The 25,656-nt window shown below is 44.3% G+C and overlaps 1 protein-coding gene across 2 annotated transcripts in view; it reads left to right on the forward strand.

Annotated features, from left to right (window-relative positions):
- Positions 1-25,656, forward strand: part of TNKS2 (tankyrase 2) — a 689,601-nt gene that overhangs the window by 530,324 nt on the left and 133,621 nt on the right. For both annotated transcript variants that reach the window (XM_085605833.1, XM_085605841.1), the window contains 2 exons: positions 8,519-8,593; positions 23,315-23,420. In XM_085605833.1, coding sequence (XP_085461959.1) covers positions 8,519-8,593; positions 23,315-23,420 — 181 coding nt within the window. The remainder of the gene's footprint in view (positions 1-8,518; positions 8,594-23,314; positions 23,421-25,656) is intronic.

A 25,656-nucleotide genomic window follows, 5' to 3' on the forward strand; every position in this document is an offset into this window, starting at 1 on the left:
TTTCAGATCCGAAATCAAAACACGGACACCGAGGAGAATTGCAATATGAGTCGGTTTAATCGCTGCAACCACAACAACGCGTTTCAGCTTTCGCCTTGTTCACGTCAAGCGTACAGTGATTTGAATAAAGTTTAAATATCTTACAAAATGATTGACACAAAGGAAGGGCTACTCAAAACATCAAGGTCAGGCTTAGGGAGAGTGGCAGCCATCTTAACACTGTAAAAGTTAAATAAACATTGATACTGCCCAAACCATGTCAAAGCATTTAGACAGAAATAGAGGTCAAAACCAGAACCAGACAAAGGAACAGACCAACGATGGATAGTACTGCCTATGTATGCTATATCTGTAACTAGAGTTGATTTGTAAGCAGACATTACGGATCTATGGCATTATGTGATATATTTCTTTAGTCCATTATGGATAGATGCATTACGCCCACTGGGGCGTTGGTCTGTTCCTTTGTCTGGTTCTGGTTTTGACCTCTATTTCTGTCTAAATCCTTTGACATGGTTTGGGCAGTATCGATGTTTATTTAACTTTTACAGTGTTAAGATGGCTGCCACTCTCCCTAAGCCTGACCTTGATGTTTTGAGTAGCCCTTCCTTTGTGTCAATCATTTTGTAAGATATTTAAACTTTATTCAAATCACTGTACGCTTGACGTGAACAAGGCGAAAGCTGAAACGCGTTGTTGTGGTTGCAGCGATTAAACCGACTCATATTGCAATTCTCCTCGGTGTCCGTGTTTTGATTTCGGATCTGAAATTGGCTGGTGTTACATATTTGGGGCTGCCGATTGCCCCAGCACGGACCGCCCGGTCAGACAGCCTCCATTATTATCGGGATTGTGTTACATATATATATATATGTGTATATATTACCTACTGGCGGTCGCCAGTAGGTAGTTATAGTTAGGACCACGTTTCCATAGGAAAACCTCAACATTCTATTTTGAATAACTTTGGCGCCGGTCGACGAATCCTCGCGAATTTCTCAAAATAGGTGGGGCGCTACGCTCCGCTCCTACCCTGAAAGTCTCGGGGGGATCCGTCAAGCGGGGGCTGAGATAAAAGGGGGGTCCCAAAACGCGTTTTTCCCATGCATTTTTCCATAGGACCTTTAGAACGAGCTACAGCCCGAACGGCTGAACAGAATTACTCAAAATTTGGCAGAGAGGTAGTCCCTAGGTCAAGGAAGTGCCTTTTGTAGGTTTGGTGTAAATCTGTTCAGTAGATTCTGAGAAAATAGCCTTTAAATCAATATATATATCTGAGCCCGCTTACGGTACGCTTACCGTACGCTTACGGTAAGCGTACGGTGGCGTGCGCGAGCGCGATTCTGATTGGCTCTTAGATCTTAGTAAACATTCGAATCGGCCGAAACCAGGAAGCGGCGGCCGCCATTTTCTGTGTTTCACTCTGAAAAAAAAAGAGTGAAAACAAGAAAAGGGGGCAATGAGGAGAGTTACAGACCCCCTTACATTTGTGAGGGGGTCAAAGAAGGACTGTAAAGTACAAAACAAACATTTATTGATTTTTAAAAAAAATCACGGGGTACGCGTACGGTAAGCTTACGGTAAGCGTACGGAAGAAACATGGCGTGCGCGAAGGAGATTCTGATTGGCCCATAGATCTTAGTAAACATTCGAATCGGCCGAAACCAGGAAGCGGCGGCCGCCATTTTGTGTGTTTCACTCAGAAAAAAAACAGAGAAAACAAGGAAAGGGGGCAATGAGGAGAGTTACAGACCCCCTAACATTTGTAAGGGGGTCAAAGAAGGACAGAAAAGTACAAAAAAAACATTTATTGATTTTAAAAAAAATCACGGGGTACGCGTACCGTAAGCTTACGGTAAGCGTACGGTAAAAAAAATAAAAAAAAAAAATGAAAAGCAGATTTAAGAGTTTGCTCTTCATATGTCCTCCATGTGCGCACGGTGCGCGAAGCGCATCGTGCGTTCATGGCCCATCTAGCGTAATGTGGGCACGCAGTGCGCGAAGCGCACCGCGTGCTCACTGTGCGCGCACGGTGCGCGAAGCGCACCGTGCGCGCATGGAACGAAATGCGTTAAGTGGGCGCGCACGCCACAAATGGCGTAAAGTAACTTAGCATTTAAAAAACCGTACAAATTCACTGAAAAAACCATAGGTTTCACACATGTTATAGTTAGCTGGACATTTTACTGATAAAAAACCAATGAAATTCCCCCGTTATAGTTACTGTAGGCAACTATAACTCACGCGACCGTAATCCTCTGCTGATGACATATGTGTCTTTATGAAAAAAAAATATTTGTAATATATGTATAGCTAAAATTTAATGGAAGAAGACATGGGCAAATAAGTGTCTAAATACAGTATTAGCATCAGCAGAGGATTGCGGTCGCTTGAGTTATAGTTGCCTACAGTAACTATAACGGGGGAATTTCATTGGTTTTTTATCAGTAAAATGTCCAGCTAACTATAACATGTGTGAAACCTATGGTTTTTTCAGTGAATATATATATGTATATATATATGTGTGTAAATCAAACAAAGTGCCTTAAGCATTTGAGAGGCACACGACAGTTCTCTGCCCTCCGGGCTTCTCACTCAGCATGCCTTTCCACTCCACAATCTTTCAGAAAGCCCAACGCGTTTCAGGGAACCACCCCCTTCCTCATGGGCTGCAGGAAAAACTCTCGTAATTGCACCAATTGTTTAACTGGCCTTTTATTTAATCAAGCCCCCCAGAAGGCGTGTGCTCAGTGCTACGACATTCACAGGTTTGCTGGAACTTGTGGTCCTTTCATTTGGTGCACGTTTAAATATCCCCTTATAGTAAGGTCGAGAGTTTTCACTTCTATTTTGCATAGTCTTTAATTACCTTAAGTAGGCTGTGTTTGCAGTTAGGCACGTTGTTTTCACAAAGAGTCCTGTGCTTGAAATCATCCCAAATTGTTTGGAAGCAAGCCTCGTATTGCTGAAAGCCATCCTTTTCACAGCAAGCGATGGTGCTCTCTCCACGGCCAGTCCGCCGTGTAGTAATGTAAATCAAACAAAGTGCCTTAAGCATTTAAGAGGCACACGACAGTTCTCTGCCCTCCGGGCTTCTCACTCAGCATGCCTTTCCACTCCACAATCTTTCAGAAAGCCCAACGCGTTTCAGGGAACCACCCCCTTCCTCATGGGCTGCAGGAAAAACTCTCGTAATTGCACCAATTGTTTAACTGGCCTTTTATTTAATCAAGCCCCCCAGAAGGCGTGTGCTCAGTGCAACGACATTCACAGGTTTGCTGGAACTTGTGGTCCTTTGTTTGATTTACATTACTACATGGCGGCCTGGCCGTGGAGAGAGCACCATCGCTTGCTGTGAAAAGGATGGCTTTCAGCAATACGAGGCTTGCTTCCAAACAATTTGGGATGATTTCAAGCACAGGACTCTTTGTGAAAACAACGTGCCTAACTGCAAACACAGCCTACTTAAGGTAATTAAAGACTATGCAAAATAGAAGTGAAGACTCTCGACCTTACTATAAGGGGATATTTAAACGTGCACCAAATGAAAGGACCACAAGTTCCAGCAAACCTGTGAATGTCGTTGCACTGAGCACACGCCTTCTGGGGGGCTTGATTAAATAAAAGGCCAGTTAAACAATTGGTGCAATTACGAGAGTTTTTCCTGCAGCCCATGAGGAAGGGGGTGGTTCCCTGAAACGCGTTGGGCTTTCTGAAAGATTGTGGAGTGGAAAGGCATGCTGAGTGAGAAGCCCGGAGGGCAGAGAACTGTCGTGTGCCTCTCAAATGCTTAAGGCACTTTGTTTGATTTATATATATGTGTGTGTATATATATATATATATATATATATATATATATATATATATTATACTATTAAATGTCATTTTCTCAGGAACTACTGAACGGATTTACACCATTTAAGCAAAAGGCATGAGTCTGAACTGAGGACTACCTCTTTGCCAAATTTGGTGTAATTCCGTTCAGCAGTTCGGGCTGTAGCTGCGGATAAAGGTCCTATGGGAAATTGCATGGGGAAAACACCTTTTGGGACCCCCCTTTTTTCTCAGCCCCCGCTTGACGATTCACCCCGAGACTTTCAGGATAGGAGCGGACCGGAGCTGGCCAAAAGTTGTGAAAATTTTGCAAAGATTCATCAACGGGCGCCAAAGTTATTCCAAGTAGAATGTTGCAGATTTCCTATGGACAATAGCTCCTAACTATAACTACCTACTGGTGACCGCCAGTAGGATGGATATGGATATATATATATATACACACACACAAAGCCAGCTTCCTACGCTTTCTGGTTCCTAAGCAGGTTGGTGGTCTGTGTCGGAGACCTAAGGCTCTTGAATATTTACCTTCACAAGGAGAATTTAAGATGCTTCCCCTGCTCCTCCACTTGCAGGATACTTACTTCCACATACCAGTCCTTTATTGTGACCACCTTTGTGTGGTACCTACAACTTGTGGTAGGTTTCATCCACTACCTGTTTGCCGTCCTCACATTAGGGCTGACATCAGTACCCCGGGTTTTCACCAAGGTTTTGGTGGTAGCCCTCTTCGTTCCCTTATTTCTATGATTGGCTTCCCAAGGCAGACTCGCAGCAGCTGGAGTGGGACCGCTTGTAGTTCACTGCATACTTGCCATTGGACTTGGTTTTCAATCAACGTCCCATGTCTTACCTTGAGTCGAGTCAGCATCTCCTATTCTTAGGGGCAGTACTGGTCACAACATCCTTACTGGATTTCTGTCATCCCCAGCAGATCTGGGAAATTTGGAATATGATTCTTCTGTTTGAGGAGGAGGCAGGTTCCAGTCCTGATGGTCATTTGTGGACTATGTTGTAGGAAACTGGCTCTATATATGACACCAAAATAAGGTATAGTGTGTATAGAGTCCAGGTGACCCCAGAGGCAGGCAGAGCTTAGTTAGATAGAACCTTACTCTCAATTTGTGGTAGAGTTGTCGAGCAGTAAGGCCGTATCAGAGAACAGTGTTAAGCATTTGATGTACACACTCAGTCAGCAAATGAATTCACGCACTCATGAACGGAACTCTAGGCCAATTGTTTTTGTAAAAAAATATATACTGTTGTTGTATTTTTAGAACTAAGCAAGCCTGGCACAGGTAAGCATTAAACACTTTACAGTGATCAGTTGCTGAATGTAGAACAGTTTGAAAATGCAATAGGAATTGTACTTTGTTTGATTTACAGTGGATGCAGTAGGTTGCAATACTTAGCTAATACAGTACATTGAAATGAATAGGCTTTTTCAGTAAATTACAGGTAAGTTACTTTTTACGTTACATTTCTAACTCATTGCTGGATAACTAGATTCAGCACTGGGACATTTCCTGCAAACTGGTAAGCAAATACGTTTTGGTTATTCATGTAATTTTTAAATAATATTTTTAGATTTCAAAACTCCACACATAAACTTTTTGGAAGAAAATTGTCAATGATATCCTATGGAGGAAAAACAGGTTATCGGTTCACAGGTAAGTTATCGACTGTGGGAGTTTAGGTTCTGGGGTTAGACTTGGGAAGGGCCCCCCAGGGTCAGTGATGCACTTTTGCTGCACCCTCAGCGGCCTTAGGGCGGCTGGATGCAGAGTGTTGAGGCCCAATGTTATCCAATGGGGGAATAGTGGGCCTCCGGTTGGTGGCTGCTGGCAAGCAGGCCACTGGGTTGTGGGAGCAGAGCTCCTAGGGTTTAAGTCACGGCAAATGGGGAAACTAAGTAGCACAAAAGGTGCACCCTCAGCGGCACTAGGGCAGCCGGGTGCAGGGTGCTGTTTCGAGGTCGGGTGCCCTGTTCTTTTCAATGGAGAACCTCTGGTTTGCAAAAGCACTACAGGCAGGGAGACGAAGGACGTCTGGGTGCGACCACCACTTCTAGAGGCAAGTTGGGATTTTAAGGGTTGGTTAGGGACCGTTGGTTTAGGCCCACAAGGCTGTGGGGCGTCGGGTGCATGGGGTGCCTTTTGGGGTCGGATCTTCTTACCAGCTCCGTGTCGCGGTCAGGTGGACCTTCTGAATTTAGGCTGCAAGCGTCGGCTGGAGGCTTGAGGCAGGTCCGGGGTTGCCGGATCTTGGGTCAGGATCGCCGGGGTGACCTCCTTGTGGTGTTTTTCCACTCGAGCTTGAGACGGATTCGGCAGATACAGAGTGGATTTGCGGTCTCCGGCTGCTGCCAGAGGTTGTAGTTCAACAAATCCGGTGTTTGAGATTGCTGGCTGCAGGACACACCGGGATTTCGCAGCAGCAGGCTCGAGGGGAGACAGGCCTGTAGAGCTGAGGCCAAGTCAATGGGTGTCTTCCTCTTGTTAGCTAGCTGCACGGCTGTTCGGTCCTTGTTCTTCTTTTCTTCTTGTTTCTGGATCTGAGGAAGTAAGGTTCAGTGTGCCCCCTAAATACTAGATTTAGGGGCGTTACAGGTAGGTAAAGGGAAGGGACCAATGGGTCCCTTCCCGGCGGTGGGTTCAACCCCTATTGTGCCACCCTCCAGTGGGAGGGGGGCAGGAGCCTGTCCCTGGTTGGTTGGGTCCCCCTGTCCTCAAGATGGCGGGGACTCTGAGTTGTGCTTCACCTCGTCTCCCCCACCCGAGGGGTGGAGTTGGCAGAGGTGGGCACACCTCTCTCCCTCACTTGTTTTTCCTGCCGGTTCTCCCGCCCAAAGTGGGGGGTAGAACCAGTGGGGACCAGTTGCTGAAAGCAGCAATTGGTCTGGGGAGGCTCACAAAGGCGGCATGCCTTTGAAGCTTCCCCTTCGTGAACCCTGCCCATCCTGGGGGAGGAGGCTTGGCACTTCGTCCCAGGATGTGCATTGTTTCAGGCCTCAGAGCAGCAGACTCTCGACCCAGGGGTCCAAAAAACATGCCTGGTGGTGGCAGCTGAAAGCAGCCACTCAGCCTGGACACTAGTGGTGGGTTAGTTTTCAGGGGGCATCTCTGAGATGCCCTCTGTGTGCATTTTTCATTAAATCCCACACTGGCATCAGTGTGGGTTTAAAGTGCTGAGATGTTTGATACCAAACTTCTCAGTTTTCAGTGTAGCCATTATGGTGCTGTGGAGTTAGTAAAGACAAGCTCCCAGCACCATATACTCTTAATGGCGGCACTGCACTTGCAATGTCTAAGAATGAACTTAGATACTGTAGGGGTACAGGTCTCATGCACCTGTACCCTCACCACTGGCATAGGGCACCCATCTAGAGGGGTGACTGATCTATGCCAGGGCAGTGGGTTGTAGGCATGGCATACAGGGATGTGTGCCATGTCGACTCTTCACTTTGTTCTGCACCAAAACACACAGCCTGCAAAGGCATTGTGTGTGTGTAAAGGTACAGGGCCTCTAAGGGTGTCACAATAAGTGCTGCAGCCCTTAGAGGTCTTCCCTGGTCACAGTTCCCTGGGTATCTGTGGTACCATTTACCAGGGCCTGACCTGTGGGCAGAGATGCCAATTTGGTTAGTTTAGGGAAAGAACACAGGCCCTGGGAACCTGATTGGCCGGGATCCAGGGCACACCAAGAAAAAGTGCGTCAGTAGTCTGGCAAAAAGTGTGAGGTTTAATGCAACAGAAACTCACTTTACTACATATGTCTGCTGGCTTCTACATTCTGTCTGTCACACAAACATGCTAGCATGTGAGGGCTCTGCAGTGGTGCCTCCATAAACAGTGGTTGCAACATGGGGCAATCTGTCAGATCTGTCGACATTATCAGAATCCCCACAAACTCTGCTTGGATTCTGAAGTAAGAAGGGATAGCCATTTGTTCTGTGCTGCTTGGTTTCTTGGTCTGACCACTCCTTTTATTACCTCTACTTGGGAAAGGGCACTGCTGTGGTACCTGTTCAAAAGGTCAAAAGGTGGGGAATCTGAGGTAGAAGCATTCATCAGAAGAAAAAGTTATTTGCCTTTATCCATCACAAAGATCATGAACACTCTTCCTGCAGGTTCTTCACCGATCCTTCCTTCCTGCAGGTTCTGAAGTATGGTCACAGACCTCTGTATTAATAAGCTTCCTATTTATTTTCTGCACTGCATGTTTCACATTCGGTTGAATGCTGTTCTGGTCTCCTTTTCTGAGGGTGTGTAAAATAGATGAGGAACCGATGTGGCCCCAGAATTGCATTGTTTGGCTTTATTGATAGTACACCTGTGCAGCATCTGACGGTGAAATCGAGCCAGCACACCGATCTACATGGTACAGATATTGCAAACGTTTCTGCATCCAGTTAGGGGCTTGGAATTATTCAAAATGTGACAAATTTGCAGGCACCCACCAGAAAGTTCAGTTCCAAAGGTAAGTAACTTATTCTTATGGAAATTTCTTAATTCAGAGTTGAAAATTATATGAATTAATCTATTTTACATTAATATAATTGTATTGCTTGAATATGTTCAAGTATGTATTTGAATAGGCAAAGTCTGACAAATACAGTAAAAATAGTACTTTGTTTTAGCTTTAAGTTAAAAATAATTATCTTGTCTCCTGTGGTTTTCTTCAGATGCAGAGTACAGTCCGAGAGCACAGAGATGGTGGTCATGCTGGAGGAGTTTTTAACAAATATAACATTCTAAAGGTAGAAATTTATTAATCAAGAATATTTGAATCACTATGGTAAATGCTTCCTCCACTATTCTTTGGATGGTTTCACTGTTGCAGATTCCCAAATTCTGAATTATCCCCCACCATCAGACTATATACTGTCTCCTGCATTAATGTCAGACAGGAAATCCTGAACTCCTACTCGGTGAGATGTAACAAGTCCCTAAATAAATTTGGCACTAAGCAGGGTGTATTACAACCGTTACAACTCAACAAAAGACCTGTTTTCAATTTAATGTGTAAACCATATATTTTTATAGGAACACATAACTTTACGTGTCCAAGCAGATAATACAAATTATGCTTCTGCCATTCAATTGCCTAAATCACTATTTATGAATAATTATGATGTGTGCTGTCTACTAATGCAGAGTTTCCCACCAACGTGTATGTGAATTGGGGAAGAAATTGAGAAAAAGAGGAACAAAGGTGAGGAAAAGGAGACCGTGCCTCACGGGAGCAACACCAAGGGAGGTAACAGGCTGGTACTCGCCTGCGTCCTCAGGTTCTCATCATCAGCAACTGTCCACTTGAAAATTATGAAAAATTGTGTGGAAAAAGTGAACCAAATTTAACAAGTGACCCGTAAAAAGAAAGACCGGGGTCTGACATAGAAACCCGGAATGTCTAACTTTAAAAATGGGCTAGGCACACTGGCTATATTAATTTATTCCTTGCTGTGTGTCTGCTCAAAGTAAAACCAACATGTTTCATTGCTGTGTAGATTATATGGCAATTTCATCAGGGCTAGGGTCAGCGTCCTCACTGCACCTTTTTCCTCCGTTATATATACCGAATGGTTGCCACAATTCGGCATACCTGCAACCCCGGATTGTGTTTGCTTAACAACTCCCGTTACTGCAATATGTCAGTCGATCTAGCAGGAGGTTATGGCCAAAATTCGGCCATAAATAGTGATTTAGGCAATTGAATGGCAGAAGCATAATTTGTATTCTCTGCTTGGACACGTAAAGTTAAGTGTTCCTATAAAAATAAATGGTGAACATTGTGTCTGTGTTTACACATTAAATTGAAAACAGGTCTTTTGTTGAGTTGTAGCTATTGAGTTGGGGGCGACTTGTTTTCTTCCCTTCCCCCTAAGCTCCCATTTGTGGATTGTATTACAACCGTGCCTTTTCACTGACTAGGTAGGATTTTTAAAAGAAAAGTATTTTTTGTGAACAAGTTTTAGTTATCATTTGTATAATTTCGAGAGAAAATGCGACAGCTCTTCGTGTTTAAATAGGTTTCTGATGGATACTTCTATATTTCCTTATGCGTAGAGTATCCCAGGTGTCGGACTGAATCCGGAAGCTTTTCAACAGCTCTCCGTGACAGCAGTGTATGCTGGGTCTGCTGAGGCGCCAGAAGCGACACCCTTGTAACATCACTGGAGCCGTAAAATGTCACCATCGGCACCCGGAATTGACTGTGATAGACCAATTTCCCCCATGGGCCCCCAACTATGCTTGTGGTCGGATCAGGGACAATCTGTTTATTGCTGTAGCTCGGGATGATCAAAGAGTAAAAAAGACACTCAAATCCCTGGCTGAGTTTGCTGCAGTGACCAACGCTGTTGCCTAAGTCATCCCAGAGGAAGCACGATAAGAAGCGACACCAAAACTCCCAACAGTGGCGATCTTTAAACGCAAAGTCAGCACGGCATCTCCCGTTCCTGCGTTCAGTCCGAGATAGCTGAGCTTCTTTCTGAGGGTCCGGCACCTGGAGCTCTTTAGAACCTGTCACCACTCCCTGATTCGCTGACACCTGTGACGCAATCACTCAAGCCCCAGTTTAGTCAGCAATACCCCAACTTCCTGCCCTGCCTCCTTCTTTAACACAGTGTTCAATGTCTTCTGCAGGGCCATGGTCCCGTCTGGAGCACCTTCGGTTCCCTTGAGTCCCATGGGTTATGCATGTGCTATGATGCTGGTGGCTGGTTCTCTGGCCCCAATCAGTTTGTTCCTTCTGTTGCCTCCCATAATGCTGATGCCAACAGAAGCTTCCTCTTTGGTTCTGTAATCAATGCTGTCACCTTTTCTAATTCAAGCAGCATCACACTTATCGACAGGTCTTCGCTTACCAGCGGTGCCTCTACTAATTTCACCAGAACAGTTCTCTGCCCCAGGTCCAGTGCTTCTAATGGAAATGCTTCCACAACATCGATTTGGAGGGAAGCACAACTACTCATGGAAGAGGGATGCTGTTTATTATGAGATTCTAATCCACTAGAAGAATCAAGTTAGGACACTGACACTGGTGGGCAGTCTGACACCATGGACCCAGACTTCATGCCACTCAGGCACACAAGTGAGAACTATGCTCTCTGAGAGCCTATTGGTGCAGGCTTCTTGTTCCTCAAAGCTGACACTCTCCTCTCCATTTACGCCATCTGGCAGCTAAATAAAGAACATGGAATAGTTTGCCAAGAAAATATTTTCAGCTGGAGCATCTCACACAAGTCTATTAATGCAACCTGTCGTCTTGCTAGATATGTGCATGCTCTATTGGATTCCGCAAAGACAGTAATTCCTACTCTATCGGATGACCTACAAACACTCAATGGAACTGATCCAGATAGCCAGGCTATCGCAAAGCAGGTGATAAAGTATTGCCTGGATACTGCTCATTCAGTAGCAGTTGCCATGGGGACATCCATCTTCCTACATCGACATTCCTGGGTATGACATTCCGGTTTCCCCAATACGTACAGACCACAATAATGGATCTCCTGTTCAACGGATATACGCATCTCGACTTTTTAGTGCCAAAACAGTCTCTCCACTGGCTTGATTCAAGGAGAGTAAACCCATGGCCGGATTCCTCAGTCTCTAAATGCAAACCAGAGACTACTGTCAATTTTGGACATTTCATGGCTTCAGCCTGGGCTTTTCATTTCAAGACTGTCCGCAGTTTGCAGCTCAACAGCAGCAGTGCAAACTTGAACTTGTGAACCCCCTCTATAAACAATACAGAGGAGAGCCAATGGACAAACATTGGCTAAACTGTTTCCAACCTCCTCCTCTTCTTCCTCTTTCCCAGCCACTGCAAGGAAGCAGCCCTAGTTCCCCCTTGCCTAAAACACACACATCCCGCTGGAGGACTGTTATGGTATCCTCCTTTCCACAAGCTTGGAGGGCTATTGCTTTATGGTTGGGCTTTACAAATTTTTGAGAGGGTGTATGCCATACCCTTCCAGCAAACATCTCTTCTGTTCTTCTGCCACCCCTCAACCCCCCCCCCCACTCAGCCAGATATACTCCTGCCAGATTATCTGTTAGTCTCGAGCAAGAGGCTCAGTCCTTGTTTCTCAAGGGTGAAGTGGAGTTGGTTTGAGAGCAGGTATAGGGTCAAGAGTGCTACTCCAGTTACTTCCTGGTACCCAAAACATACTGCGGTCTTTACCTGATCATAGACTTTAAGAGTTATGAACTGGTTCCTCTAGGAGGAAATATTCAAAATGCTGTCCCAGCCTCGCTTTCTCTTTGCACTGAAAGCAGAAGACTGAATGCTGTTTGTCGACCTGCAAGATGCCGATTTCCACATCCCTATCCTGCAGTCACAAAGGCAGCATCTTCGCTTCAAGGTACAATTCAAATACTGCGAGTTTGTAGTACCTACGCTTGGCCTCTCTTACGCCCCTCGGATGTTCAGGAAGGTGATGGCCGAGGCAGTGTTTGCGGCCTATCTCAGTTGAGCAGAATCCCAGTGTCTCCTAACCGGGATGACTGGTTCCTCAAAGCTACCTCTCCAGACATGGCGTCCCACCTCTTGCAGGCCAGAATTTTGTTTGACCTATGCCTTTCGATGAACCTGCCCAAATCTCACTTTGTTCCCTCTCCGCACATCCTGTTAATAGGGACAGAACTGACCACCACATTAAGTCGAGCTTTCCCTCCTGAGAATGTTCAAGATTTTCATGACTGATGTTTGAGTGGAGTGGTCATTCCAGTCCTGATGGTCTAACGCCTTCTCGGTGTGCTAGCCTCCTGCAATCTGTTGGCCAGCCATACACTCTGGCACATGAAGGCCCTCTTGTGGTGCCTCCACAGGAAGTGGTTGCAACACAACAAAGGTATCCAAAGCTGTATTAAAAATCTCCAGGGACACTACAGTGGACCTACACTGGTGGAATTTTGCAGCAGACTTACATGAGGGAAGCAGTTTCACTCTCTCCTTCCTGTGACAACAGTGATTACTGATGTCTCCACACTAGGGCCCTTGCTCCCTTTCAACTCTGGCCCTCACGGACACCTTAAAGGGCACCTGGTCAAAGCCCTACTCCTGCCCACTGGTAAATGGCTAGGTGGCCAGACGTCACAAGCTATTATTCTCACTAAACATCCTACTCCAGACTGTCTGGTTGTTCAGGTTTCAACCAGCAAGGTGAATACCAAAACATTCCCTACAGCTCTTCCAGATTGGGAGTTTGAGTCTGGTTGTAAAGTGAGAGTTCTCTTCCACTAGCCTAGAATTGACATTGGTCAATTCAGTCTTGTTAGACCTGGCATCTTTTGGCATTTTTTTCCCTGTCATTTTGCTTCTGACCTCCTTTTTTCTTTTTGGGCACTTTGAATATTATTTTTGCTGGTTTAGTGTTTCTGCGCACTTTAATACTGCTGATCAGTACTAAAGTGCAAGCGCTCCATCAAATTGTGCTGATTGATTGGTGTTTCCATGTTTGTGATATTTGATTTGCTAGTAAGTCCCTAGTACAGTGCACAGTGTGTGCCCAGGGCCTGTAAATCAAATGCTACTGGTGGGCTTGCAGCACTTGTTGTGCCACCCACACAAGCAGCCTTTCAAAGGTGCCTCAGACCTGCCACTGCAGTGGCTGCATGCAGTTTTCACTGCCATGTCGACCTGCCAAGTGCACCCACTTGCCAGGCCCATACCTTCCCTTTTCTCTCATGTAAGGCATCCCTCAGCTAAGCGCAAGTTACCTCACACACACCCCCACCCCCTGGGCAGTACGCAGTGTATGTGAAAGGTAGGACATGTACTGGTGTGTGACATGTTCTGATAGTTTTCACTATGGAAAGGCTATCTGTCCCATAGGCTAACATGGTAGTTGCTTTGTAACATCTTAAAAGCATAACTTTCCATTGGGACAAGATTGAGAAGTGGAGTTTAGGCCCCCTGTACTGAATTTAAAGATACATCTTTTAGTAAATATAATTTTTATCGTGCGTTTGAAAATGCCACATTTAGAAAGTGTACGCTCAACAAAATGCCAGTACGGATAACTCTATACCGCACTTACTTTTTCTGAATACTCTCTTTAATAACAGTGATCAGTGAATATTCATTTCCATATTTAAGGAAGTAATTCAAACAGGCCTGGTTTTGTCCTAGGGAAGCTCTGTTATGTACCAAAGAAAAGACCACAATTGACAGATTAATTTGCGTGACCACGTTTGGTGTGCATACCAACCAAGTCTGCAAATTAATAACAAAAAACTGGCATATCATCAAGAACATAGATTTGACAATCGAAGTGCCTATGTTTGCTTTCAAACGTGGCAAAAATGTAAAAGACCATCTAATCCGGTCATCCATGGAAAGCCCATTGCAAACAACTAGATCATTGCTGTCCACTTGGGGCATGCCAGAAGTAAAGGGGCATTTTAAATGTGGCAACTGTGTATCATGCGCATTTACATTCAACACCAAAACATTTGAACATGCAAATGTTAGACATACACTGGAATTTTTTGCAAACTGCAATACTAGGAATGTCGTGTACTGCATAACGTGTCCTTGCAACTTGCCCTACATTGGACAGACTCAACAACCTATAAAGGCCAGAATAGGGCAACACCGTAGCCGTATCAGGCACTCTGTAGCCAACGCCCCCCTGGTGAACCATTTCACCGAAAAAAATCACACGGCAGATGACATAAGATGGCAAGTGATCTACAAAGCTTCTGTTCCAGAAAGAGGAGGAGGTCTCACACAAATTCTACAACGACTAGAATGTTGTTGGATAGAAATAATTAATTCGATAGCCCAAGGGCTTAACTCGGCAGAGGAGTGGCGGGGATTTGTTATTTCACTTAGCAACTGATTTTTCTGGTTCATACGCGCTTACTCACTGAGTACCCTTTCCAGAACACTATATGTTAAAGAACAGCTCTGTATGTAGCTCTGTATGGATTAATTTGTATAACACTCAGCGATCAAGTACCAGCGGGCCCACCAGTCATGACTGTATCCGCTAATGGGTACCATTGGTATAACTATTGGGACAAACAGAAGTAACTAGAATAACGCAGGAACTCTGATATACTATCCACTGCTGTAGTGCAAATAAATTGGATGTCTCACTATGTTAGTATAACCATATGCACGTTAATAACAATTATGATAGTACATCATAATATAATTCTACATTTGTCATGACATGTACTGATTTATACGAATACATGATGTTCACCTTTATGTATCCTTTGTATTGGCATAATTTTCCATTTAATTGGGATGAATTCACATAGTTTTGAAATGTGTTAATATGCGTCATTATTTACTGCAATTGTACTGATGTATTATTTGAACTAAATCTAAATTATATATTGGCGTATTCATCTACTGATATATGGGCATATTTATCTATTTAAAGATGTGAGAACAGGCAATGTTTTAAATAGAAAATCGACACTGTTTATTTACATATCCACACGTAGGCTACGACAGCCAATATATCATACACCTGCTCTTAGACCCTAAGGATGAGCTATGCTCTCCTCTGCAATACAACTTCTGCACTACGCTACACATGCCCTAATTAAATACACTTCGCCATTTGAGTCCGCCAGTGTAAACACATTCGCCTTCTGTAAGTTATCCCACCACTGGTCTGTTGTTCACTTCCATTATGGATGTTAGAGCACCGAGCTACATCGACAGATGTAACTCAACAGTCAGGTCTGGTTAGAAAATTCAGTGCGGTTTTGGCGGGAACATAGCCCTTAAGTACTCCCAATTAATCACAGGCCCCTTGTCATTGAACTGAGCAGACAGACACACACTGTTCGGCTAAGAAGCCGTCGTGCAGGCCAACACAGAATTACGATTGAGTAAGGTGAGAAACATAAAGACAGTACCTGCTAATTTTTAGACAAACCGCGCCACCCAGTGAGATCAAGAATGCTCAGCATCCGATTTTTATTATGCCTTTACTTGATTGTAGATCTCCCCACCGGATGCAAGTGATATCAGTTTTCAGGGAGGCGGAGCAGCCGCCCCTGGTGCCAAACTGTACCATCGGGTTTCAGAATACAATTAGGAAGCCTGCACTTCCAGTACGCAGACACACCGTCTGGGTAAGCCTGCAATATTATTAATATTAGGCATCTACAGCGTACACACGTTATGGCAGTACTTGAAAGTATTAGCCCATTATACATGCTTCCTCTTCCACAGAGTAGGTGTCAGGACTGCACATACCCCGTGCTTTCCTGATCTGTACCCGTTTCGGATACTTCCCTGTTGTGCTATTCAGAACTGTGCCAGCCTAACTCTACCCTTACATGGGGTAAGTTTCTCATTTCTTTGTACCATCTCAGTGTAGTGTTGTATCCCTAAAGTATGGGCCTGATAATAACACGCAATCATTTTCTCACATGTACAGCGCCCGGCTGGGTCCCATGTGAGTATTGATTCCTTCACTATACTCACGGTGACACACCCTTCACACAAGGCTGCGCATAGAGATCCTTCAGGTATACATAAACAGCTCCCTCCATTTACAAGCATATCTGCTTCGTTACGAGCGCACACTGATGCTATCCCTCCATCTTTTTGTAGGTGTCCCTATACTCCTAGGTCCTGAAGAGACCCTACATTGCACAAAGGGTCGAAACGCCATCGACTGTTTACAAAAGCGAACCATTAAATACTAGCACCTATCATTGTATAAAGTGTGGTTGATACACAATATATTTTCCAATGGTCATTTTTATGATAGATAGGAAACCTTGTACATATGTCACAAATATGTCACCACTGTTTTACGGTTCCAATTTTTTCCTGGACACCACTCACTAGTGTTCAACTATTGTTTCAATATCCTGTGTGCATTTTTGTTTCAAAAATGATATAAATAACTGTTGAATTACAAATGTAAAGTGTGTTGGGCTCTCTCTCCTTTTGACATCACAATAACCAGTTGTATTGCCATTGAGCATCATTATATCAAAATTACGTTGCCACTAGTCCACAGCAGCCATTGTTTTTATTAACAATGCACCGTGGTTTGGGGCACCACTCGTAAGTTACACGACGCACCGCCCTGTCCCACACCGCAGTGTTGGCCCACTGACCTCGCATGTTCACGAAATTAATGATGCCGGTCACTGTTTGTAGGAAAGTGCCCCTTTTTGACTTGGTCTCTCCCAATTTTTGCCTGGTATTTGTTGTGTTTTTGTCTGGAAGCCCACTGGGTTCCTTCTAACCAGGTCCCCAGTGCCAGATCTCTTTCCCAAAACTGTACAATTGTTTCCCCAATTGGCAATACCTTTAGCACTCCCTATAAGTCCCTATTAAATGGTACCCCCTGATATCTAGGGCAAGGAGGCTAAAAAGGGTCCTTAAGGGCTGCAGTGCAAATTATGCCACCCTAGGGGACCTATGACCAAATACATACAGACTGCCATTGCAGGTTGTGTGTCTTAGTGCACACAAAAATGAGAACACAACATGGCACACATACTTGTGTGCTATGGTCACAGACACTGCATGCAGTATAGGTAAGTCACCCCTACACCACGCTTTACAGCCCTAAGGCAAGGTGCACTATACTGCATGTGTGGACATAGCTGCATGAACATATATGCTTCTCTGCTGGTCAGTTTCATTACTGCCAGTACAAGTAACCAGGGAAGCCATTTTAAGTACATGGGCTGGACACTGGTGAAAACTGTTTCCCCAGTTACATGATGGCTTCACTGAAACCAGAGATGTTTAGTATCTAACATCTCATATTAATAAGCCCGCACTGATTCCAGTGTTGGATTTATTAATGCATGCACATTAGAGGTGCCCCTGAAAACCTACCAACTACAGGTGTGCTCACAGACTGGTCTTAGCCAGCTTGCCACCCCAGGCAAGTTTCAGGCCCCCAAGTTTGAGGGCCTTTGATCTCAGGGGAAAGGAGTACAGGGAAAAAAGCCTGCTCGGGCAAGAGGTGTTTACACCCTCTCCCACAGGATGATCTACATGTTAGCATGCCAAGGTAGGGAACTTAAAAGAGCCCACCACCTTTGGTATGTGAATCTGGCTTTCCTCGCAGGAGAGGATGCAGACCCCCTCTGACCAGCACCCATTTGGCACCTGAACAAGGTTGGAAAATGAGTAGTCAGATAAGCGTGTTCACCTTCAGGCTAGCTCCTCCCCTAAGGTGGGCGACCTGAGGTGAAGACAGAATTTCAGAGTCTGCCATCTTGGTGATGGAAAACTTAGGAACTCTGGGACAGGGTTATGCCTACCTTCGACAGGAAGTGGTCTTGTAGAGGACGTAGTGACCCCAGGGGTAGGTAGCCCATCGGCTACTACCCTACACTCCCCTAATGCCCCTAGAGTCAGTATATAGTGGAGCTCCTGGCACCAAGAAATCAGATCCTGCCAACCAAAAGAAGGACCTAAGAGAAGCGAAAAGCAAGAACTGAAGAATAAGCAATCCTGCTGGCCCGTTTCTCTGTTCTCGACAATTGCGCCAAAGTCATCTCACCCTGCAAGCTGTTGATCCTCCAAAGCCTGGGAGGTCAGACAGCACTGCTCCAAAGAGCCAGGAACTCCAGTGGAGCAGCAGAGCTGTTCCCCTGCATCCTGTGTGTACCAAAGACCAAGTTGTGAAGGCTCTTGACTGCAAAGATCTAACACCTGAAAGCATCACTGCACCCAAGCTGCCTAACCTGAGCTTAAGTGAGCCAATGGTGGCAGTGTGGGCCCCCGGCCCTCCAGAGACAAAGCCTACTTTGGACATGCCAACTGTGGATGCACCAGCAGCGCCGCCTCTGTTTGCAGGCCCCTTTGACAACGCGAGCTCTCGTGACAGAAACCCGACGCCCAAGAACACCTCTGCACTCATCACCCCTGGGATGTGGAGAAGAGGACCAAAGGTGTCCTCATGTCCACGAGCATCATGAGGCCTGAGCCCCCATGTTGGTTCAACCCTACTGGCCTCCCAGTCCAAACCTGCAGCCTCTTTTCACGAAGACCTATCCCCTCAAACTAACATTGGGCACCCAATGCTGTATTGCACCATTGCACCCGTCTGCCCTAGTGCTGCTGGAGGTGACCCGCTAGTGTTGCGTTGGACCTTGCCCCATACTCACCTTAAGTCCAAGATATTGGTCTTGTAAGTCGCAGTGCTCTACCTGTATGCCGTATTTGTTTTTCCTCCCATAGGATAAGATTGCAGCCTTTGAAAATTGCAGCAAGTTTCAACTTTTGAAAACTTAAAGTATTTCTATCCCGAAACGTACATATATATATATATATATATATATATATATATATATATATATATATATATATATATATTTATATATATATATATATATATATTTATATATTATTTTTATAAGTAGGTGTGGATCTCCTTATTGAGTTGTGGGTATTTGCAAATGTCTAACACTCCTCTCCGATACTCCTAAGGCTGTTCACCCGCACTACATCCTAGAAGAGCACCTTGGGATTGCTAGAGCAAGCCCATGTCTACTTAGAAGGGAACGCCTGGGCTTTTTGCACACTATACCTCTTTTTGGTTTACTATATAGAGTCCGTTTTCTACACTGCCCATCCCAGGAGGTCGGATAAGTTTATCCCCGTCCTCAATGACTGGTTTTTGAAAGCAGTCTAGCCACAGTCCAGCATGGGCTACCTCCAAACGATGGCACACCTCGTTACATGGAGTTCACAATCACAAGCTTCACCTAATTCCTTTGCCGAAGCTTCCTTTTATTGGTGTGGGTCCTGGATACAGTACATTTGAAGGCATTCAGTCTATTGCAACGAGTCCAGGATATTAGAGCTATAATGCTGATATCTCAGCCTTGGTCTCGATGAGAGTAACTCTGAGACTTCTCGGCCTTTTAGTCTTGTGCATCCTCCAGCCTGGTGAATGATGCAGGCTCTGCAATGGAATCTGACGTTCCAGTATTCCCAGGACCAAGGGAACCTATTGGATACCATTCAGATCTGGGAGGCGACTGCATAGATCTGTGGTGAAGATCAACAGAAAGAATTTGTGGGAAAGCCCTTTCCCTTCCTAAGCAGAGCTGATTCTGGTGAAGTATGCATCACTGCTGGGTTGAAGAGGTCATTTGGGGGAGATGGAGATCAGGACTCTGATATTCATTGGAAGCCAGAATCCATATCGTCTTGCTGGAGTTGTGAGCCATTCACTTGGTCTTGAAGACCTTCCAACCTTCCATCAAATGGAGGTTGGTTCAGGTTCTCATGGGCAGCACAATCGCCATCTGCTATTGCAACAAATAGTATGATCTTGGGCCCTGTGCCTGGAGGCGTTGCACCTTTACTAGAGTTGGAATGGAGTGTCAGGGTATCTTCCTGATTTTGAACCACCTGCCAGGGTCTTTGAATGCCAGAGTGGACAAGCTCAACAGATGACGTCTGGTACACCACGAATGGGGACTACATCCTGAAGTGGTGCAGGGCATTTTAAACCCTGGCTAGATCTTTTTTCCACTGCCTAATGCACAGTGGCAAACATTTTATATGTTGGAGTTTCCACAAGAACATTCTGACTGGAATGTAACATGGTACTCCTGTGCGCCTTCCCGCCATTGCCCCTCCTAGCCTGAGTTCTGAAAAAGATCAAGAAGAACAGCCATTCGAGTGACTCTAAGGAGAGCATGCTTCTTGCTATGAGCACTTTTCCTTCAATCAGGCTGCCACTTAGGAAGGATTTCCTGCCACTGTTACAGGAAAGGGTCCTGCATTCAAGCCTGAGCAATCTACAGGACCATACGTGGAGACTGAGGGAATTTGAGTTTACTGTGGCTGACCTGCCACTGTAAGTTGTGTATTTCCTCCTCCCTTCTAGACTCCCTGCCACAAAATCGATTTATGATGGGCGCTGGGACAGATTTGTGGACTTTGGGGTTGCCACAAAATTGACCCTTTAAAAGCTAAGTTGTTGGATGCTCTTTTGTCATTTTGCCTTTGTTTGCTGGACCAACTGTCCTTGTTTAAATCACCTGTTGTGATGAGATTGTGTACAGGTGTGGTACACATGTACTCTCCCAAAACATTTGTGATGTCACAGTTTGACATTAACTTGCACTTCATGTTTCTCATGTGCCCATCCCTCAAGCTGATCCATAGTTGCTTGTTGTGTCTCCTGCATACTTTCACAAAGGGCAGTTGCCTTGACAGCCAGGGCCAGCGGAAAGGAAATTTTGCCAGCTCGGTTCTACAATAATTTTTAGTCTGACTCTACTCCACAGAACCTCCTCCTGGTTAAGTCCTGCTTTGGTATCTATCCTAAGGTCAGGAATCTGCAGTTAGAAATATTCATCGGTAGAACAAGTAACTCAATGTTGGTAACTTTCTGGTGGATACTCTATCTAACTGTAGATTCCGAACTACCTTCTGATCTCCACTTTCTGTAACTGGCCTCTTTTTAACCATCAAAAAAGATTCCAAGTTAGGATTTGCACACTGGTACTACCAATTTTTTCTTGTCTGAGATGCAGAAAGAGACGGGCAAGAAACTGACATCATCGTGCCGGGGTGGCACTTATTTGCAGCTCTGCTCCATCACTTCAGAGCAGTATGAAGACAACGCGGAAACACATGGCACCATCTGAAAGCGTGAGGGAGCATTGCTGCAAAAGCTTTCTGGATCCAATCTAGCACCTGGGGCGTATTCGAAGTGGAAGAATCTGGAGAAAGTGAAAGTATCCACTGGCAAAAGAGCATTACATATGCATGTTCTTCAGGGTTATTTTATTTGGGATAGTTAGAAGTGCTGCTTTGTTTCTGAAAACAGATCAACACTATACTTGGTGTGTTTCAGGATACAAACTGGGATGACCTTTTACAGGGGCTTACTGGCCCAAAACACTTAAAATATATGAGAGCAGTTGTACCTTGTGTATGTACAGAGAATAAAATAAGCAAGATTGCCATCCTTCGTGTCTGGGAAAACCTAGCTGCCCCATCTCAGATTTTCTGCAACGTTGTTGTTCTTAAACTGCCTTGTTTCATGCCCCTGATAATTCTGTCACCGAGTTCGTCCCTTCTTGCCAGTTACAAAATAGGGGCAGCTAGGGTACCTATCCTCCTGTTCATGTTCGCTATTCCCAACATCATTTCTGTGGGTGAAGTCTGATGCATGGTCTTCTTTCATCTTAGAGGAAACATAAGTGTAAGTGCACTCATGCTTTGGTTTCACTTTGTAAAGGCCTTTGGTATAAGATAACCACAGACTGTTTGTTTGCCAGGTGGCTGTTCACTACATTTCAAAAAGGAATATTTGTGAATCCCTTACTTGGGTGGCACTTTGAGTCTCTTGGCACACTATTGTAAGCATTCCCATATTTTTAGCATTCTTCGTTTGTCATGCATAGATCATGGATTGGGAATGAATATCTGGTTTTGCACAAGTGGCTTTCACTGGAAGTCTGTTTTTCCCAGACAGAAAATAGACTGCAAAAGCCAGGGAGTATGATTTGCTGTTCTAACACCCTTTCACCTCATGTAGCCCAGAGGTGCTAGTTGTGTGTCTTGAGTTTCCCTGCAAGCCAAGACTGTATTGCTGTGCTCATGAGATCCCTTTCACTTAAGAAACTTCACGGTCGTTAAGAATAACTCCACCACCACTCCACACCTGTGCACTAGTAAGGTACCACTTTCAAATAGTCAGTTTATCTCTGGTGTGTAAGGACTCTGGCAGGAGCTCACACAAATTTTCTTCACTTCTACCTTTAGGCATCAAGGAGAGACAATTGTTATGCATGTCCCATTCAAGATTTTGTAGTAGTGTTCTCTCCCATGGGTATCAGTGACAATCTATTTAAATGTGTATTTTGGCAGTGAGGGTTATTGGGTTCTTGCCTAATCTAAGATAGACGAGCGTGGTTGAGGAAAGTGCAAACTCTGAGCTGTTTTGTGCTTTGGGTGCACAGTGGCTTCCAAAGTGTATGTCATGCCAAATGTCCAGTCTGTTTTGCAGCAGCATACATATCTTTGATGAGCAAAAAATGCAGTACCTAGTGTGGAGTCATTAAGGGCCCAATTCATAAAGATATTTCTATAAGTAGACCCAAATTATTCTTGCAGTACTCCTAACATACAGTATTATGCCAAGAGTACTACAAGTGAAAATTCTTTGTCATTCATTGATATTGCGTGAATGAGTAAGAATAAAATAACCTTGCTTCCATCCAGGACCCCTTTTGGTCAAAAAGAGAACAATGTAGTATTGATATGGCGAACAGTAGAAATATCTCTTAACATGTTACCCTTTGCTCTGTAAGGTATGGTACAAGAACTTGTGATGCATGTGTTTTAAGATGTTGCTACTTCGTTTTTACTAGCTGGTACAGGTTTGCTGTCAATTTTTAATCTTTATATTTCTAGAATAAAATGTGTACTACCAGAATAGGAAATTGAATCTAAAATACTTGAAATTATTGGTATAGTTAGGAAATATTTTAATTTATTTCAGATTCAAAAAGTATGTAACAAAAAATTGTGTGAAAGATATACACACAGGAGAAAAGAAATTACAGAAGAAAATCACAACCATTCAAATGAAAGGATGTTGTTCCATGGTAAGATGTGTGTGAATTTACTTTGAAAGTTTTTTTGTTGAAGACATTCAAATTGTTTGATTTGAATTGCATCTCACACTAAATTATTTAAAACATGCAATGGGCATTTATCAAGAACCTACATACATGTTCCTGTTTGTAAATTGTGTTTGGGAGGAGAACGTTGAGATGTTAGTTGTATTTAAAAAGAAAATTTACATCACAGATTTTTTGTGGCAGAGCTTAAACTTGTTTTAACGCTATTAGGCCCTATTTTACTTCCATAATTTTGTGGTAGCACTGCCACTACTTGGTGATTTTGACATATGTGCTTGCAGCAGCCTTCCTTCATGAAAGGACGGCGGCAGGAAAAGTTGTGGTACATGACTGTTCTAGTCTTCAAGTAGCCAGAACAATAATATGTCAAACTTTGCTTGATGGAGGATTCCCTTCTAGCAGCAGCCCCATCTCCTTTTCCCTAACATAGATGACACAGATGGAGCGGTGTCTGCTCAAAAAGGGTGAGCTGGCAGGAGCGATTCCTTCCCTTAGACTAAACCAGTTATGTGTGGAATTGTATACACAAATTCAAGCCCCAGCACATTACCATACTCTGATTAAAAACTTGGCTGAGGCTCAGTCACAGCACACCAGTACACAGAAGTCATCAAACAAATAGTGGTATGCATAGAAAACCTGTAATTTGTAGAGATGGAAACCAGGTACTCTCCAGGACCTGAGGAGTGTAGCTTTATTTCTTAAGCAGAAAGAAGGGCCTCACTTGCTGGCTACTGTTTCTAAAGCGACACATTGACCTTTGAAGTCAGTATGAGGGTTATGAAAGCTAACCAAAACATCTAAACAGTAGTCTGATGGATTCTAATACCTGGAAAATCTTTGCCTCTGAATATTCCAGGCACTAGACTGAAAACATCTAACACAGTTGCCCTGCACTGGTAAGTGGTACTGTCTCCATGCCAGTGCTGAAAGTGGAGTTATGGTGACGTCAATGGAGCCATATAGTGTTCAGCCTGGTGCCTTGACATTATTTCTGTTTTAAATGTGCCTTTCATAGGGGGTCCGACACTTCTCCCTTCAATTTCTGAGGTGAGTTTTTAGTTCTCCAAAACCTTCCAGAACATTCATTCTTAAAACCGCTCCACATCAAGGTCCAGAAAAGTCACATAATTCATACAAGTCACACAAAAATACAAGAAGTCAAAGAATAACTCTCCCGTGTTCCGCCACTTGCACTGTTCAGACTTGAGCATTTCCTCGGGTTCTTGTAGAACACTCAGCGGGGACTGTTATAGCAGAAGAATTCCATTAGTTATTAGAGCTGATGAGAGAATTTTTAGTACCCCACCGGATCCTTCTGAAGTGCTTCAGGGCCCTAAAGCCGCTAACCATGCCTTCATTGAGTATGGCGCCCCCGGCTCCCGCCTAGGCAGAATGTCTGATTCCTCTTACAACGCTGCGACTGGTGGCACTGGTCTGAATTTTGGTGCTGGCACTGACGTAAAACCTGGATGTTATAGTTCTAATGGATTCGGAGGTGCAAACCATCCCAGAGCAACATTTATTTGACCAATAGTATGAAAATGATGACGATTAGAACTTTTATGAGGCGTCCAATATTACTGAAGAGTTGGAGGATGCCACTTCACCTCCCAGTTCAGTTCCCCCCTTAGCATTATGGTAAATGCAGGTCATTTTAAATGCTTACTTGAGTTTTTCCTTAAGTGTTTCACCAAAGTTGGTGCAGGTTAGTGCTGTCAATCTCTAGACATGTGTTTCTGGATATTATCCTTCATCAGTAGAGATAAAAAACTAAATTTATCTGGGGTTGCTGAGCAATCTGTCACAATCCTTTCAGGTCTCAGTACCTCCCGCAGGCACACAGGTGCATCTCCAAAAGCTCGTCAGCTCAATGGCTGGGAGGTGAAGCAGTGTGCTCCCATCCCCCTTCTGTTTACAATTGGAATGCAGTTGGATGCAATTGGTTTGTTTTCAGGTAAGTACACAGTCAAAAGTACTTTACAGTTACTTTTAAGATTACTTTGTACATTACTTTTCAGATTACTTTTTAAGTTACGTTTTCTACTCAGTGTGATATGCATAGATATCATAATGGGACATGTCCTTGAGAAAAAGGAAGTAATTTAGATTTTGTACATTTGCCTTTTTTCAAGGTTTGATACAAACAAACTCCACACGTAAAAAAAATTCAAAGAAAAGCAGTCAATGCAATCGTACG

This window comes from Triturus cristatus, chromosome 1_2 (assembly GCF_964204655.1).
Source record: "Triturus cristatus chromosome 1_2, aTriCri1.1, whole genome shotgun sequence".
NCBI classification, from domain to species: domain Eukaryota; kingdom Metazoa; phylum Chordata; class Amphibia; order Caudata; family Salamandridae; genus Triturus; species Triturus cristatus.